Source organism: Pseudochaenichthys georgianus, chromosome 14 (genome assembly GCF_902827115.2).
Source record: "Pseudochaenichthys georgianus chromosome 14, fPseGeo1.2, whole genome shotgun sequence".
In the NCBI taxonomy this organism is placed as follows: Eukaryota; Metazoa; Chordata; class Actinopteri; order Perciformes; family Channichthyidae; genus Pseudochaenichthys; species Pseudochaenichthys georgianus.
In genome coordinates, this window is record NC_047516.1 from 1,315,543 (window position 1) to 1,333,154 (window position 17,612).

Consider the following 17,612-nt stretch of genomic DNA (forward strand, 5'->3'; position numbering starts at 1 on the left):
GGATCAATTATTGTTGGAGCTATATATCTCTTTATATTATTTAATAGTTTAACATTTATTTTCTTGCTGTTTATAGTGTTTATTATTAGTTAGCGTCATAAGTTAAAGTAGTTTCTATGCTTTTATTTTGAAGGCATGTTTGGGCACTGGGTGATTAGAGCACCTGGTGTAATTGTATATATTGGAGACAGGTGGAGGTGGGAGCCAGAGCACGAGTAGGCAAACGGTTTTTTATCAGGGTTTTTCCAACCACAAGAAAGGAAAGCCATAGGAAAGGCTTAAAGGAACCAACCATAGGAAACCTGTTCATTGTCAATGATATTGGATCATAATAAATGCACAACGGAGAATCTTGTCTGGACCTGGATCATTGCCCTGCGTAAGATCCGCTAACTAGTGCCTCAGCGGCTGTTAAGTTATCTGTTTTAGTTCTATATGATTTTGGCCGCTACAATTATGCTTAAACCGTGAAAATTAGCCAGTATTTCATAACTCTCAGACTGTAGGGTTTTCTGAATGTAGTTTTGGTTGTTAGCCTTAAATAAGGTCTGTCGGTAACACAAGATGAATCGATTTGAACGTTGAGTTCTCAGTAAATACCCCTACTGGTGGATTTAGGCAATGCAGTTCGCTCTCAGAATGAATCACATTACATTTATTACAACATCAAAATATAGATATGATGTATTCAGATGTTTTATTTCAGTAGAAGTATATAACAAAACAGTAAAAATACTGCATTGGAAATGTTACTTAAGGAAAAGTATAATCCACAAAATGTAGTTTAACCTGTTGAGGACTTTCCCAGAACAAATGACCATATCTTCCAAAAGGGGAACATTAATAATCTTTTTCCTCAAAGTAATGATACACCTGTGAGTTGGATGTAGAAGAGTCAGAATCAATATAGATGTTTTTATTTTAAAGTAAATTCAGATTGAACACAGTAAAAAATGTAAATTATAGTGTCGGTCCAAAAATAAACCACTACTTATAGTGAAAACCACCCTTGGATGATGAGTTAGTAGACTAAAAGCTTTATGAATCCAAAGTACAACATATAATAAGTCCCCTGTATCAAGATTGATGCAAAACAAGTGACCTTTGACCTTTTTAGAGAGGTTTAGCAAAGAAAAAACACCTCTGGGGTGATTTGGGTGGAAATGGGTGTATTTGCCGTTTCTCTGGAACCCATTGGTCGATTTGATGATTGACATCTCTTTTGAACCGTTAGAGCCAATAGAATCGAAGGGGGATTTCCACATGCACACACATGTTACCATTGAGAAGTGGGGGCTATGCGCACGCAGTCGAAACCTATCTTACGCTCTGAAATCTGAAAGTAGGTTTATTGCTGATGGATTATCAGAAATCATTTCAAAGGGACAGAGACACTTTGGAGTAACCTATGGATTCCTTCAGCAGCGTTTTTATCGTTTTAATGCCATTGAAGACAACTTTTGATCAGACAACGACAAAGGTGAGCCATTTTGCCGTGTTGGCTACCTAATGCTACGTGGTGTGATGTCTGTGTTAGCTTCTCATGTCGCGAGTTCGGATCGGTCAGTGATGATACTAATACCTGTGGAATCTGTGCTATCTCAGCTTGCTAATCGATATCCTGTTTGTGCAGATACGATAAGTAATAAGGGTATTTTAACGTGAGTTCTGTGCCAAGTGTGTTAGCATTTTTTCGCTCAGGGCTAATTTAATATGAATGTAATACAAAATCTAAAATGTCTATATATAAAGTCAAAACTATTAAAACAAATGAAACAATTAAAGTCATTGTTTACATTTTTTTAATTACTTACATTTTTAAAGATGCCAATACATGTTTCCTCTTGTTTTTGAAAAGTAACTAAAGCTGCCGAGTTGTGTAGAAAGTACAACATTTCTCTTTAAATTGTAGTGCAGCAGGTAAAGTACTAATGGAGAGTATTATTAAGAGTAAATGTACTCACGTCCGGGTTCAGAGTTGAGCGGGGAGCCGTTCCTGTACCAGGTGATGTTCGGTTTGGGGAAACCGTTACGAGTTTCACACGAAGCGACCTGCAGGAGACATGTAGTATCTTTATCACACACTGTAGATCAGGGAGGCCGAACTCAAGGTCCGAATTCATTTCATGAGGCCCCGCAAGAGCTTGCAAAGAATATAATACGTTTATTAAGTGTTATTTCGTAACCTGAATTCAAATCAGGCTTTGTAATTATTTGAGTGACCGAGATCATGTAAGTGTATTTTAAGTGTACTATGTATTAATTTATTGAGCTGTACTTAAATCAGGTTTCTAAATTGTTTGACTGATAGAGATCATGCAATGTTATTGTTTGTTTGTTTATTGATTGTTATGAACCTGTCTGAGGACCACAGATGGAAATTAGCTATTAGCTATAATCTGGCATCTCTTCTCTTTGCTGAGATTAATGTTTTTGTATGCATGGTCCTTCTATAAATAAATAAATAAATTATACGGTTACATGCCGCTTTCCAGAAGCAGGTTGCCCATAAACTACATGTCCCACAATGCATCTCATTTTGTGACACTGAAGAGACTTGCAATTATTTGCCCTGGACTTCTTATCAGACGTAGTTAATCATAAATTCATTACCCTATCTGATAATAATCCAATGCAGAGGCAATGATGTAATATAATTATTAATTATTATTTTATATATATTTCACAGTTTGAGAGGGTTACAAATATGCAATTATACTAGTTGTTATTTTCACAGTATATGCGATGTAACATTGTAATCCTGAAGATTATTGTCATTAATATCAAGTAGACGGACCTTAGACGGCAGCTCGTTGGTCACAGAGATTCCTGAAGAGACGCCTTCGATCAGCGGAGCCTCGGGAGTCGCTGCAACAGGAAATAAACAACGTTATTCATTTAGAAGTCACCTATTATACTCTTTTTCATCAATATATCACAGGTCTCAGATATATCCAGAGCCTGTCTCTGATTGGCTGAAACACCAAACAGATCAGTGCAGCATTACCCATAATCCCCTCTGTTCCAGCCCTGTTTCCAAAGTGCTGATTCTCTGTCTGTTACTTTAGATGAAAGTAAGGAGCCCCTCCCCCACGCCCCTCTGAGAGAGACTTGGTTACAAAGAACTCAAAGGAGCTCTAGAGGAGATTCAGGTGATAAGGGGGGGGGGGGGGGTTACCTTGTTGCTGATTGGCTAATGGTTACTCATGACAACACATCGTTATGACATCACAAAGTGACCAAAATCTGATCAGCTCATTTTCAGACAGGTTTTTATAGAAATGGATCAAAAAGAGAGAAAATCTTTGTTCCTGAAACTTTCAGAGTCTCTTTCCACAGAGGGGACACATGTTGATGAAGAAGAGACAAGAAGAAGAGGGGACACATGTTGATGTAGAAGAGACAAGAAGAAGAGGGGACACATGTTGATGTAGAAGAGACATGAAGAAGAGGGGACACATGTTGATGTAGGAGAGACATGAAGAAGAGGGGACACATGTTGATGTAGAAGAGACATGAAGAAGAGGGGACACGTGTTGATGTAGAAGAGACATGAAGAAGAGGGGACACATGTTGATGTAGAAGAGACATGAAGAAGAGGGGACACGTGTTGATGTAGAAGAGACATGAAGAAGAGGGGACACATGTTGATGTAGAAGAGACATGGAGAAGAGGGGACACATGTTGATGTAGAAGAGACATGAAGAAGAGGGGGACACGTGTTGATGTAGAAGAGACATGAAGAAGAGGGGACACATGTTGATGTAGAAGAGACATGGAGAAGAGGGGACACATGTTGATGTAGAAGAGACATGAAGAAGAGGGGACACATGTTGATGTAGAAGAGACATGAAGAAGAGGGGACACATGTGGATGTAGAAGAGACATGGAGAAGAGGGGACACATGTCGATGTAGAAGAGACATGAAGAAGAGGGGACACATGTTGATGTAGAAGAGGGGACACATGTTGATGTAGAAGAGACATGAAGAAGAGGGGACACATGTTGATGTAGAAGAGACATGGAGAAGAGGGGACACATGTTGATGTAGAAGAGACATGGAGATATGTCTTTGTATGGTGTCTCCTCACCGAACACTCGGAGGTGCGTCCTCCCCTCGGCGTTCCCCGCTGAGAGCCCGTTGATCTGGCAGAGGAACTCGCGCTCGTCCTGCAGCCGGACGTCCTGGATGCTGAGCTTCGACTCCCGCCCGTCTGAAGTCACCTCGACGCGGCCGCTGTAGTCCGTGTTGTTGTCGACAATTTGCTGATCGCCGTCTCCGTAGAAGATCCTGATCCTGGAGCTGCTGCCCGACACCCTCTGCACGGAACACAGGGACATCACTTTACCTGAGGACGCCTCCTCGTTTCCTTCACTGCGTCCTTTACTAATGCTGTCTTATCACCTGTTAGTCAACTTCACTCAGAATAAATCTTTATATTTTTACATTTCTTCAAAGAAATAAACAAATATAAATATAAACAACAAAAATGCTCTAATTGAGCTATTATTGCTGACTCACCACGAACCACTGGATCATGACGAGGCGAGGCTCTGATTCGACGTCAGTGAAGTTGTAGAGGCAGGGGATCTGAGCCGAGTCGCCCAGGTACGCCTCCACACTCTCCTCCACCTGGACCTCCACCTTCGCCCACGCTGCAACACAACAACACAACAACATGTTTCATTTATATAAACGCTTTTCTATCTACTCAAACACACATGCAGAGAACATCAGCAGGAGAGGACTCTTTAAAGTAGAGACACCACATACTGATATACACCTGAACATCAGCAGGAGAGGACTCTTTAAAGTAGAGACACCACATACTGATATACACCTGAACATCAGCAGGAGAGGACTCTTTAAAGTAGAGACACCACATACTGATATACACCTGAACATCAGCAGGAGAGGACTCTTTAAAGTAGAGACACTGCATACTGATATACACCTGAACATCATCAGGAGAGGACTCTTTTAAAGTAGAGGACACTACGTACTGATATACACCTGAACATCAGCAGGAGAGGACTCTTAAAGTAGAGACACTACATACTGATATACACCTGAACATCAGCAGGAGAGGACTCTTTAAAGTAGAGACACTACATACTGATGTACACCTGAACATCAGCAGGAGAGGACTCTTTAAAGTAGAGACACTACATACTGGTATACACCTGAACATCAGCAGGAGAGGACTCTTTAAAGTAGAGACACTACATACTGATAATACACCTGAACATCAGCAGGAGAGGACTCTTTAAAGTAGAGACACTACATACTGATATACACCTGAACATCAGCAGGAGAGGACTCTTTAAAGTAGAGACACTACATACTGATGTACACCTGAACATCAGCAGGAGAGGACTCTTTAAAGTAGAGACACTACATACTGATATACACCTGAACATCAGCAGGAGAGGACTCTTTAAAGTAGTTACGGTCCACACGATGTAATGTTAAACTGTGTTGAGTTTGGCAGCTGAATGTCAGTCTGCAGAACGGAGGAGAAAAGTCTTCTTGTCCACACGGCATCAATTTCATCTCCCTGCTGCCCGATTAACCACAAAACCACGAGTTGGCCAGAGATCCAGTTTGTGTGTGTGCACGTGTGGTGTGTGCGTGCTGTGTGTGTGTGTGTGTGTGTGTGTGTGTGTGTGGTGTGTGTGTGTGTGTGTGGTGTGTGTGTGTGTGTGTGTGTGTTGTGTGTGTGTGTGTGGTGTGTGTGTGGTGTGTGTGTGTGTGTGTGTTGTGTGTGTTGTGTGTTTGTGTGTGTGAGAGAGAGGGAGGGGTGCAGGACGGCAGAGAGTCAAGAATTTTTTTTTCAGACACGTCTCAGACTTGGCTGCTGGTGGAGAACAAGTTGGCAGTGGTGGAAAGTAACTAATTACATTTACTAAAGTGCAATTTTGTGTACTTTAGGTTTTTATTTTAGTATTTCTTAACTGCTTTTCCATACATTTACCATATTTGATAATTTACGTTTTATACAACATTAAATTCGGCAATTATCTGTTAACGAACTTAACTTAGCTTTTTAATATTTTTTTCAGCAGAATCGGCATTTGGTAATTTAAATACATTTATTAAGGAACGTTTAAGAGGGAAATTATGTATTTAATTTGGACAGAACAGATTTTTAAAGAGATGTATTTATTTATTTTACTAATTATTAGTGTTTTAATTTTAGATGTATCTGCATTGGGTACTCTGAAACCTTTAACTAAAGTTAGCTCAGTATACTTTTTACTCAAATATTAGTTTAAATGCAGGATTTTTACTTTTAATTGAACTATTCATATCTTAAACTGCACTGTAACTATTATCTATGTATTTTTCCTTAATGTTTATTTTATTAGCTTTTCTTTTTAATGCTTAATATCTTTCAGTTTTTTTTTTTTTTTTTTGTAAAGCACTTTGAATTGCCTTGCGTTGAAAAGTTGCTATAATAAATAAATAAACTTGCCTTGCCTTGTAACAGAGTATCTTTACAGCGAGGAATAAGTAAATGTCCAATTACTTTCTACTCTTATCCCCAAAAATCAGCCCCTCGTGTTAATGGCAATAAAGGTTAATACATGATGATAAGAGAAGGTTTAAATCAGAGGTATTCAGACTCATTTCATGGCTCACAGAACAGAGGGGGATTACTGAGAGAAGATGTTGTGTCAGAGCTGATTTACTTTTATCAGCTGCAGATTACAGACTTAATGGAGAGAGCAGTAGTTAAAGAGTGTGTGTGTGTGTTAGGGCTGTGCATCTTCACTGGTCTCACGATTCGATTCGATTACGATTATCCTGTCAACGATTCGATTCGGTTCGATATCCCGGTGCATCACGGTGCATCACGATTCATACCAATGCGTTGCATCCTCAATTTTCTATATTACTGCACATGGCTTATTTTTCATCAATGCATACATGCAGTAAATACATATGAACTCTCTTTTTATTATTTAGAAAGTGCTTCAGAAATCAATAACATAAATGTCTTGACATTAATTTATAAACCAAAATAAATGAATTGTATAGGTCTAGCTCCGTTGTGTGAAGTTGTTCCATCCTCAAAAACAAAAAGCTAATGCTTCTGCAGTCTAGCTGCAGCTTCTAGCAACAGTCTTCTGTTAAGAAAGGACACTGAATGTCCTGAATGAGGCCTCACACACAGGACTTGAGTCGGAACACAGCAGACAACAGGAGTATTTACAACAGCATATACAAACAAAAATAGTGCATGTGGGGTGCACATTTACATTCTCTGTTTTACTGTTACATAAATCCCATGAATGTATGAGATTAAATCTAGCTTCATATATCTCAGTGATTAAGTGAATAATAAGTTTCTATCGGGTCACCATCAGCCTGTCACTCATTATTTTCAGGGAGGGGGGCGGGGCTGGAGGAACGGAGAGGAGACGGTGATCGAGCTTTTTTCCTCCTGCCTTCACAAACTTTACACACGTATATATCGTCTGAAAATTGCTAGAGGACATTCATACTTTGCAATCCAAGACTTCATTAAATCCACCAAAAACCTGACATGATTGTAACGCGATTATTTTTGAAAAACATAAATCCCTGTCACACTCCGTGTCGCTGCGGCTCAGAGACACAGGGACCCTGTGTCTCTGACACGGAGTGATTGAGAGCGGGTCCTTCTGCTGTCGGTTCTGGACTGGTGTTCTTGTGTTGGTGGATAAAGCAGACTGCTCCGTGTTGCTGTGCCGCTGTCACGTCTGTTCCCTGATCTCTGCGTCACCGACCGATTTGATATTAAAGTGACAGAAAAAACGTTATAGTAAAGCCGCGGCCAGAAAATCAGGAAGCAACGTTACTACTCTATAACCGATTATCTTCCGTCACTGCATCGAGACCGAATCGTCCACGTCCGCATCGCAATGCATCGTAGAACGATTATTTTCAACACCCCTAGTGTGTGTGTGTGTGTGTGTGTGTGTGTGTGTGTGTGTGTGTGTGTGTGTGTGTGTGTGTGTGAGGCAGATAAAGAGCTACTGTTTTCTCATTATAAAAGTACTAATACCATTTCTGTAACCCTCTGTCTGAAACCAGAGCCCAGTCAACCTCGTAGAGATGTCCGCCCCTTAGCCTATCAAGAACAATGTGTTGGAGCGCTAGCCAATAGGAGCGCGAGTGTTCACTAGTGATGTCACTATGTTCAGGAAGTAAACAAAGGAGTCCAATGGAGGCAAAAAAAAAGGGAAAACCCCAAAAAGCATAATAGGGCCTCTTTAAACCCAGGAAAGTACCCTCATTTGGTTTCTAAAAAGACAATATGTAGCATTATATCATGGTGTTTAAATATGTTAGCCTTCTTAACTGTATAATATCGCAGCAGCTCTCTGTGGAATGATCCTGTCGTGAAGTTAATCTTCAGTTTGAGATGTAATTGTGTTTGTTGTTAAACTCTCCCCCTCCTCATTTATCCCCTAACAGTAGGGGGGAGGGGGTCCTGTAGTCCTGATCCTGTCAACACACACTAATATTCTGCAGAGGAGTGAGTTTTCTTATCAGACACATGTTGAAAGATAGAAGCTAAAATTAGCTGCTGGGCAAACACATGCCTTTTTGTTAATTAGATATTCCTGAAATAAGGTCTGTGGTTAAAACAAGCTGTAGAGATTTCCATTCTACGTCATAAAATACGTCAGTAAATACCCCACGAGTGTATTTAAAAATGGAAGTTGCTGACAAGTGTCTAAATGAGATGACTAAACGTCATCACACCTAACATTAGCCTCCTTTAGCTAGCGGTGGTGAGGTGAAGTCATGTGACCGTGCTGTAGTTCCTTTATAGCCCAACATTAGCCGCCTTTAGCTTAGCGGTGGTGACGTGAAGTCATGTGACCGTGCTGTAGTTCCTTTATAGCCCAACAATTAGCCACCTTTAGCTTAGCGGTGGTGACGTGAAGTCATGTTGACCGTGCTGTAGTTCCTTTATAGCCCAACATTAGTCCGCCTTTAGCTTAGCGGTGGTGATGTGAAGTCATGTGACCGTGCTGTAGTTCCTTATAGCCCAACATTAGCCACCTTTAGCTTAGCGGTGGTGACGTGAAGTCATGTGACCGTGCTGTAGTTCCTTTATAGCCCAACATTAGCCTCCTTTAGCTTAGCGGTGGTGAGGTGAAGTCATGTGACCGTGCTGTAGTTCCTTTATAGCCCAACATTAGCCGCCTTTAGCTTAGCGGTGGTGACGTGAAGTCATGTGACCGTGCTGTAGTTCCTTTATAGCCCAACATTAGCCTCCTTTAGCTTAGCGGTGATGACGTGAAGTCATGTGACCATGCTGTAGTTCCTTTATAGCCCAACATTAGCCACCTTTAGCTTAGCGGTGGTGACGTGAAGTCATGTGACCGTGCTGTAGTTCCTTTATAGCCCAACATTAGCCTCCTTTAGCTTAGCGGTGATGACGTGAAGTCATGTGACCATGCTGTAGTTCCTTTATAGCCCAACATTAGCTTTTTACTTCAGAAATTATTAAATGGTGTTAATATGTGGAGATTATCCTGCTGAACAACGTTTATGTAAGTGTACGGAGTGTGACTAATAAATAAAACACTGAAGTAGCTTGGTAACACACACACACACACACACACACACACACACACACACACACACACACACACACACACACACACACACACACACACACACACACACACACACACCCCGGGTCATGTGCTGCTGCAGTCTAAAGTCACAACAGGACAGATAAGGTCCCAGGTTGGCTTTTGGACTAAATCCCCGGCAGCCCCCCCGGCGCTAATCGGATTATCTGAAAAAGTTAGCGGCCCCCGAAGACACGGCATTTCCCCCCCACCCAGACTTATTCTCCTCCGTAATCTCAGTCTCAAAGTCGTCTCAGAAAACAAGAAGTCTGAGGACGCGATGAACTGATGCTAACCTCTGAGTTTGGATACGTGCAAAATATAAACACAACGTAAGGAAATAAGCTGTTGGAGAATATAAAAAGAAATCCATCCAATCGTTGTTCAAAATGTCACCAACGTTGAGCACCGGACAACACTGATTCTGACTGTGTGTGTGTGTGTGTGTGTGTGTGCGTGTGTGTCTGTGTGTGTCTGTGTGCGTGCGTGCGTGTGTGTCTGCGTGTGTGTGTGTGTGTGTGTGTGTGTGTGTGTGTGTGTGTGTGTGTGTGTGTGTGTGTGTGTGTGTGTGTGTGTGTGTGGTGCAGGTGGGGGAACAATGGTTTGCCCGCTTGTCTTAAAGCGATGGTCTGCTGAGCAAAGAGGAGGAGGACTGAGTGTGAGGATGGGGGAGTGCAGGCTGAATGGGGGAGGAAGGGGGGTCAATGGGGGAGAATTGGGGGGGGTGAACGGGGGAGGAAAAGGGTGACTGGACTCTGAAAGCTCTTTTCATGCTTCGTCTGTTTCCACCCTGAGTCTGGACTCTGTCGTTGTGTGTGGGTTTTTTCCAGAACAGGGATGTCCCAGTTCCTACGTTTTTAATAAGTCATTAACGGTATGTGTAATTGTTTACAGTCAAAATATGCAATGTCCCTTTTCTTCTGTATGTTTGTATCTACTTTTACTATTTAATTACGTATTTTTTTATGCTTTTAATTCTTTAAATTGTATTTTGATTGCACTTTTTTTTATTATATAGAAAAATATTTAACTTAACATATTTTTTTATGTAGTTGCATTGTTTATATACATATCGTATTCTATATATCTTTGATTGCACAGTATTACTTATTCATTGGTATTTTTGCTATCCTTTATTTTACAGTACTACTAGAACTTCTTACATTTATATAAATATTGTTATCAATTTAGTTTTTTCGATGGATCTCGAAACCCTGTTCCCCTCCAGGATAAAACAAGTGTTCTGATTAAACTCCTCGTCCATGCTAACCTACTTGGCTGTAGCCCTGATCCTGATGCATTCTGGGAACTAAAACCTGTCTTTTCGAGGCTCCTTGAAGGACAGTGAGATCAGAGCAGAATCACAGAGTTTCCCTCAGAGAGACGAGCTGTGAAAAGCCTCCATGTAAGTGAGGATGACAGCGAGGAAGAAGATCTCTCAAAACACACAGCGAACACCTGGGGGACACTGCGTACCCCCTGACATCAAAGAGACACACACACACACACACACACACACACACACACACACACACACACACACACACACACACACACACACACACACACACACACACTCACACACACTCACACTCACAGTGCTTTCAGAGGCAGCATGTGGCACAAATCTGCAGCCGTTTCCCCGGTGAGGCTGCAGGATTTATTCTTTCACATTTAGAGATAAGGAAGAGCTGCAAATCTCCTCAAAGAGCCCCCATCATGCATCACTTCACCCCCCACCCTCATGCAGTCAGTGGAGCATATAAGTCTGCAGGTCGCACGTATATCTCAAGGCCAGAGGTGGAGGAAGTATTCAGATCTTTTACTGAAGTTAAAGTGCTTTGAGATTAATGTCAAAACACTCAAGAAAAAGTCCTGCATTCAAATGATCTAATGGCGCTTTTCCACGGCAGGGCCTCGCACGGCTTAGTACGGTATAGTTAGGCCTTGGTAGGACTGGCTCACTTTACGCTGCGTTTCCATTACAGTGTAGTAGCTGGGGTAGTAACTATAGCAACGCAGTGTAGGAGGAGCCGTGACGTCATCTTCAATGCGAAACACAAACCAAAACATCAGCTGTTAGCCCTCAGAGCTCACAGCTCCTCATATCTGTTCAGAAACTAGACAGAAGTGAAACAAGTCCAAACCACAGACTGCCTGTGTCATGGAGAATACAGTCGCTGCTTTATTTATGTCTGTAGGCCGTTGCTGTGAGTGTGGACGGTCGGAGCATATACTGCGTTAGCTTAGCCGATCTCCGTTCAGAAAACACGCATTTTAAAAGGTGTTTTTCTGCCGTCTGTCTGCAGACTCGTCAAAGCATTAATTCATGGTTCTTACTAACCGGTATCAGTGTGTTGTTACTTCGGCATCATTTAGAAACGTGTATTACAATTAAATCACGGTCACATATGTTCATCTTGTTGTAGTTGTAGCCCCCCCCCCCCCCCCCTTGCCAGCGATTCTCTCTGACCATTCAGCAGTCGAGAGTGTTTGCGTCATTAGTTTAATATATCCAGCCCGGTTGTTGGCCCGGTAAGGACCTCGATTTTGGAGTGCCAGGAAAAAGGTGAAAAAGTATCCCTGAGCCGGAACTACCCCTAACTCACTAGAGGAAAGGCAAAAAACAAAGCGGGCCGGGTTTGGCACGGCGCGCTTAACCCGTGTTTTCTTACGTTGTTGCATCAAGCTTCAGTTCATAAAAGGACGTCACTTTACTGGAATGCAAAACATGTAAAAACCAGAATAAGACACTTAAAATATCATAAAATCTTTAATATGGGTTTTTTTCTAGAAAGATATAGTATGAGTTCTGTGTCTGTGACCTTCTTTATAAGATATATCAATTATCTCGAGAACATGACGCCTGTAAACAAGATGTCTCCGCGGACGTAAACAACAACAACGTGACGTCGGAGCTCCGTAAAAACCAAGCTGCCGTCTGACGCTCGGTCTGATTCTCAGATCTCTGGAGAAATGATACAGTTTCTGAGGAACAGAAATATTGTTTTCTGGCATCACTTTAACAAGTATTATTACTAGAGATGTCCCGATCCGATCACGTGATCGGGGATCGGAGCCGATCACGTGATTTTCAAAAGATCGGAATCGGGAGAAAAAAATCGGGGATCGGGATTTTTTTTTTTTAAATAATTTTTTTTTTTTTATTAATATTTATGTACAAAACAAAAATGACCATGTTCACGTCTTAAAGTCATCCTGAGGACTTAGTTTTGGTTTAAAATGACATTGGGCTTGTTTTCAGACCTGGTTGCTTATTCCTCTCAAAGCAACAGAGTGGGCGCAGTGTCTACTAGTAGCAGCAAGCTAACGAGAGGCTACGTTCAGCTGGTGACTCGGGAGTCGGGACAGAGAACATGTCAGGAGTTTGGAAGTATTATAAAATTGAAAGCGAAGGCAGTGTAACAGCCAGATGCAATGTTTGCAAGAAGGAGGTTCCGCGTGGTGGAAAGAACAGAGCTACGTTCAACACGACCAATCTAACACGCCACCTGAGAAACAAACAACAACAACAACACGGCGAGTACACAGCGGCCACTCGGGTAACGGCACTGAAACAACCGACACTTTCAGAGACTTTCAAAAGGAAAGAGAAACTGCCCCAGAACAGAGAAAAGGCCAAACAATAACAGCCAAGATAGCTGAATTCATCGCGTTGGATGACCAGCCGTTATCTGTTACCTTTTTTTTCTCTTAACGCATCGCATAAAGATCGGATCGGGAAAAATCGGTATCGGCAGATTGTCAAAATCAAATGATCGGAATCGGATCGGGAGCAAAAAAAGGTGATCGGGACATCCGTACTTATTACATGTTTTTAGATCAATATGAACGAGATATCGTGTTACAGGGTTGGTCACGATATCTGGTCTCACATTGACCCAGTCTAAAAACATCTCAAACAGACGAGCATGCATTTTGCTCCAGTCTTTCCTAATACGTGTGGATGTGCAGACACTTCCATATTTACAAAGTAGCATCCTTTAATGAAATGTTCAGAGTTCATGCTCAAAACGATGTGTTTCTCTAGAGGTGTGTACGGGCTTCTCCACATCTCCCTACACCACTCACTCCTCCTCCTCCTCCTCTTCTGTATCCCCCCCGCTGGTTAGCAACTCTTTCTGCAGCTGCATTCATTTTTCATCCTCACACTCGCTGGGTGAGACGTCATTAAAGCAGCAACACCATGTTTTATTGATGTTGTATCTGATGTTCTGCAGATAATCCCCCCCCCCCCCCCCCAGGTCGCTCCGAAGCTACAGGACGCTAATTAAAGGTCAGCGGGGTAAACACACCGGCTACTTCCTGCAGGTTAAACTAACCTGGAGTGTTGTCAGGTTTCTGAAGATGCTTCTGAGTGTGGAACATTTGTGTTTTTATTAGGGCCGGGACTTTAACGCGTTAATTAAGATTAATTAATTACACAAAAATTAACGCGTTAAAAAAATTAACGCATTTTAATCGCACTTATTTTTGCACAGTGGAACGTTTCTCACTGGATGAGTTTCAGGCGTACCGATTATACTGGAGCACCAACTAACGTTCATGACTTCAGCATGGGACTTCAAACAACAACAAACCACGGTGAACAATAGTCAAACATGAACGAACAAGCTGATGAGACCGCTTTGGTCGCCCCGTGGATGGGACATCTTGTTTTAAAAAACGGACGGATGGAAGCGTCGATAAGAGCAGGGTGGTGTGCAAATTATGCCAAAAAGAATTTGTATATCACCGCACCACATCGAGCCTAAAGTATCACCTAAATGCAAAGCATGTAGCAGCTAGCGTGTAGCAGTTAGCATGTAGCAGCTAGCATGTAGCAGCTAGCGTGTAGCAGCTAGCATGTAGCACCTAGCGTGGACGTTAGCCCGACTCCGAGTGCAAGGAACCACACCCTGACCCAACCCATACTCAACCAGATGACTGGTTTCAGGGCCAGGATAAGTCAGTCCACGTCTGAGAGGATAACCAGCTCCCTGCTCTCTGGACTGCACTCGACTGTCGACCACCTGGAGTAACATCCATGTGGAAACTGCTTCTCACTGTTCTCAGGTCAAATATGGATATTTGATTAAAAATGCGATTAATTTCGATTAATTAATTACAAAGCCTCTAATTAATTAGATTAATTTTTTTAATCGAGTTCCGGCTCTAGTTTTTATATCTGCATCCTTCCTGAAGCTGCAGAGCGTTTCTCCAGATGGAAGCGTTGCAGTGTGTTTGCACCTGTCTGCTACAACCTAGGGGCGCTGTGCAGTCCTTCTGCTTACCAGACACATTCCCTATCAGTGTTTCTGCCAGACCACGGCTGAGAGGGGGTCCACCCCGAGAGCGGAGGGGGGGGGGGGTGCTTGCATTTTGACTCGAGCCGTCCCTTATAGATGCTGTCTTTTTACGTTAGTGAGCCGGATCATTTGGCTCCTCATGTTACCACAGTTTACCACGGAGCCTCAGTTTCGCCGCTGGATGTCCTTGTCCTTTTACCTTTTCGTCATTTCAAGCATAAAACATAAATATCTATTCCAGGAGTCATGATTAGATTTCCTTCCCTTTCCTAAATGGATGACTGTGTTTGGACAAAACGCTCACCACAAGTATGGAGCCTGACATATCCAGTTGTTCATAACTCAATATATATGGAGCTCTGGAAACACAGAGGTGGAAGTACTCAGATCCTTTACTCTAGTACTAGTAGAAGTACTAAAGTACTACAGTGAGAAAATACTCTACAAGTGAAAGTCAGTGTATTATTCAAATGTAAATAAATTGTTAAGAGCAAAAGTAGGCTACCACAATGCAGAACATGTGAAATAAATGTAGAAAATAATTATTAATTAATGAATAATAAAATAAATAATATTAAATAAATAAATAATAATTAATTAAAGGTAAATAAATGTAGAAAATAATTATAAATGGCAATTATTATTCTCTCAACCGCATTTTCTATCAAAAATAAATCCAATAAAAAATTATAAATAATATAACAATATTAATAACATCGAAGAATAAGTAAATTGAAGTATTACATGTTAATAAATGCCAATTCTTGTTCTCTAAATATTGGAAAAAAAAATTACTAATTTATTTTATAAGGCAAATCTTTAAGATCGTAGTTTTTTTAATAATAAGAAAAAGACACTATTCCTTTTCAGTGAGGGTCCAAAGACAGAGGGTGTCGTATTCTGTACAAACTGTAAAGCCCCCTGAGATAAAGTCGAATGTGTGATATTGGGCTCGATACATACTCTTTGATTGATTGAAAATGTAGTGAAGTAAAAGTATAATTGCACAAAATGAAAGTAATGTAGTAAATTGACATAGTGACACTGCAGTGCTGATTCATAAACCATCCCATAATCCTAAATGTGACACGTGGAGCCTCGGAGTCTGTTCTCCCGCTGATGAAAACGGTGTGAGAGACGGGACATTAAGGTGAGAGGCCCCGGCTGTTATTCCAACACTATAAATAGCAGACAGGTTTTTTTCTTCCCCCAATCAGACGTGTGACGACAGTTCGCTTCACTCCCAACAAAGAGCTTCTTATCCCGAGCCTGAGGTCATCATCTCGCTGCTGAAAAATCCTTGAGAAGTACGAAAACTGGTGCCAAACAAATCAGCTTTCCCTCCAACAGCCGGCAGGGAAAACTCCGGGCGGATAATCACTTCCATTTCAGTCCGGCTTTGTGAAGACGTCTGAGAGGTATTTCTTTGGCACATTTGGCTTTGTTAGATACTGGAGATGCATATGAGGTATTAAAAAATGATTTATGATATGCATCTTAATCTGAAAACACCCAGGAGGCCCCGTACAGTCCGTAGGGTCTTTCTTTTTAACCTCCACTATGTTCAGTTTCAAAGCACAGACTGCAGACGGGTTTGAAACCTATTTACTCACTCCTATAGACAACTATGTCACAGGGCTGAACGATTAATCGATTTTGAATCGAAATCGCGATTCGAGATGATGCGATTATCAAATCGCAAAGCCTGCGATTTTTTTAAATTTAAAAAAAAAAAAAATTACAATTTTTTTTTTAACAATTTTTTTTTCTTTTCTTGTGTGTCAGTCATCCACACCAATCAGAAGTGCTGTGCTCCACATGTACCAGCCATTGTTAACCAATCAGAAGTGCTGTGCTCCACATGTACCAGCCATTGTTAATCAATCAGAAGTGGCCCATGATAGAAGGTGACAGATTGATCCAATCACCTGCCAAGTATTTTTGAAAGTGCCTGCCCTTTCCAAATGGCTTCCAATGGAGCTTTCCTAGATAGTTTGGTGAAACAAAGCATCTGAGTCAGGTTAGTAACGCTCCATCACGTGTTCTACATCTAAAAGGGTGAATCTCAAACTGAAGCTCGACTTTAAAGCAAGCCAACGGAAGTTTCATGTAAGTTTAGTTGTTTCACTCGTAGCTCGGCGGGCTGCGGGTGCTAGAGACAGGAGTACGTTGATACGACCTTCCTAGCCGGAGTTATGGCCGCATTTTACAATAAACTTCCATTGGGGGTCGCTTAAAAATAAATATCGCAATTCGAATCGCAATATTTGGTCAGAAAAATCGCAATTAGATTTTTCCCCAAAATCGTGCAGCCCTACGATGAACCCGTTCAAAAGTGGGTTTATTCACCACATGGTCATAAAAAATAGCTTAAACTCCTAAAACAAGATGGACTCAACTCACCACCACACAGAGGACGCTTCTGAGTAACAAAACAAGCAAAAGCATCTAAATAAGATATTAAAAAGCCTCTTAAATTCTTATTCAAATCTGGCTCTTTTCACCCTTGTCTGAAACCAGAGCCCAGGTCTGCTCTGTCCGTGATAGCCACTTAGAGATGTCAACAATATTGTTATTTACACGTATAATAATAATAACACATGGGTGTTTTATCAGAGGTATCATGGGTATTGCCTCCATTGCCCGTCCCAGCTCTTTGGTTTTCTT

The 17,612-nt window shown here is 41.5% G+C and overlaps 1 protein-coding gene across 2 annotated transcripts in view; it reads right to left on the bottom strand.

The window, feature by feature from the left end:
• The window catches only part of mcama (melanoma cell adhesion molecule a), a 76,558-nt gene that overhangs the window by 22,705 nt on the left and 36,241 nt on the right, over positions 1 to 17,612 (bottom strand). For both annotated transcript variants that reach the window (XM_034098776.2, XM_034098775.2), the window contains exons 2-5: positions 4,523 to 4,656; positions 4,092 to 4,320; positions 2,798 to 2,868; positions 1,965 to 2,052 (exon numbers count right to left, since the gene is read on the bottom strand). In XM_034098776.2, the coding sequence (XP_033954667.1) occupies positions 1,965 to 2,052; positions 2,798 to 2,868; positions 4,092 to 4,320; positions 4,523 to 4,656 (522 nt within the window). The remainder of the gene's footprint in view (positions 1 to 1,964; positions 2,053 to 2,797; positions 2,869 to 4,091; positions 4,321 to 4,522; positions 4,657 to 17,612) is intronic.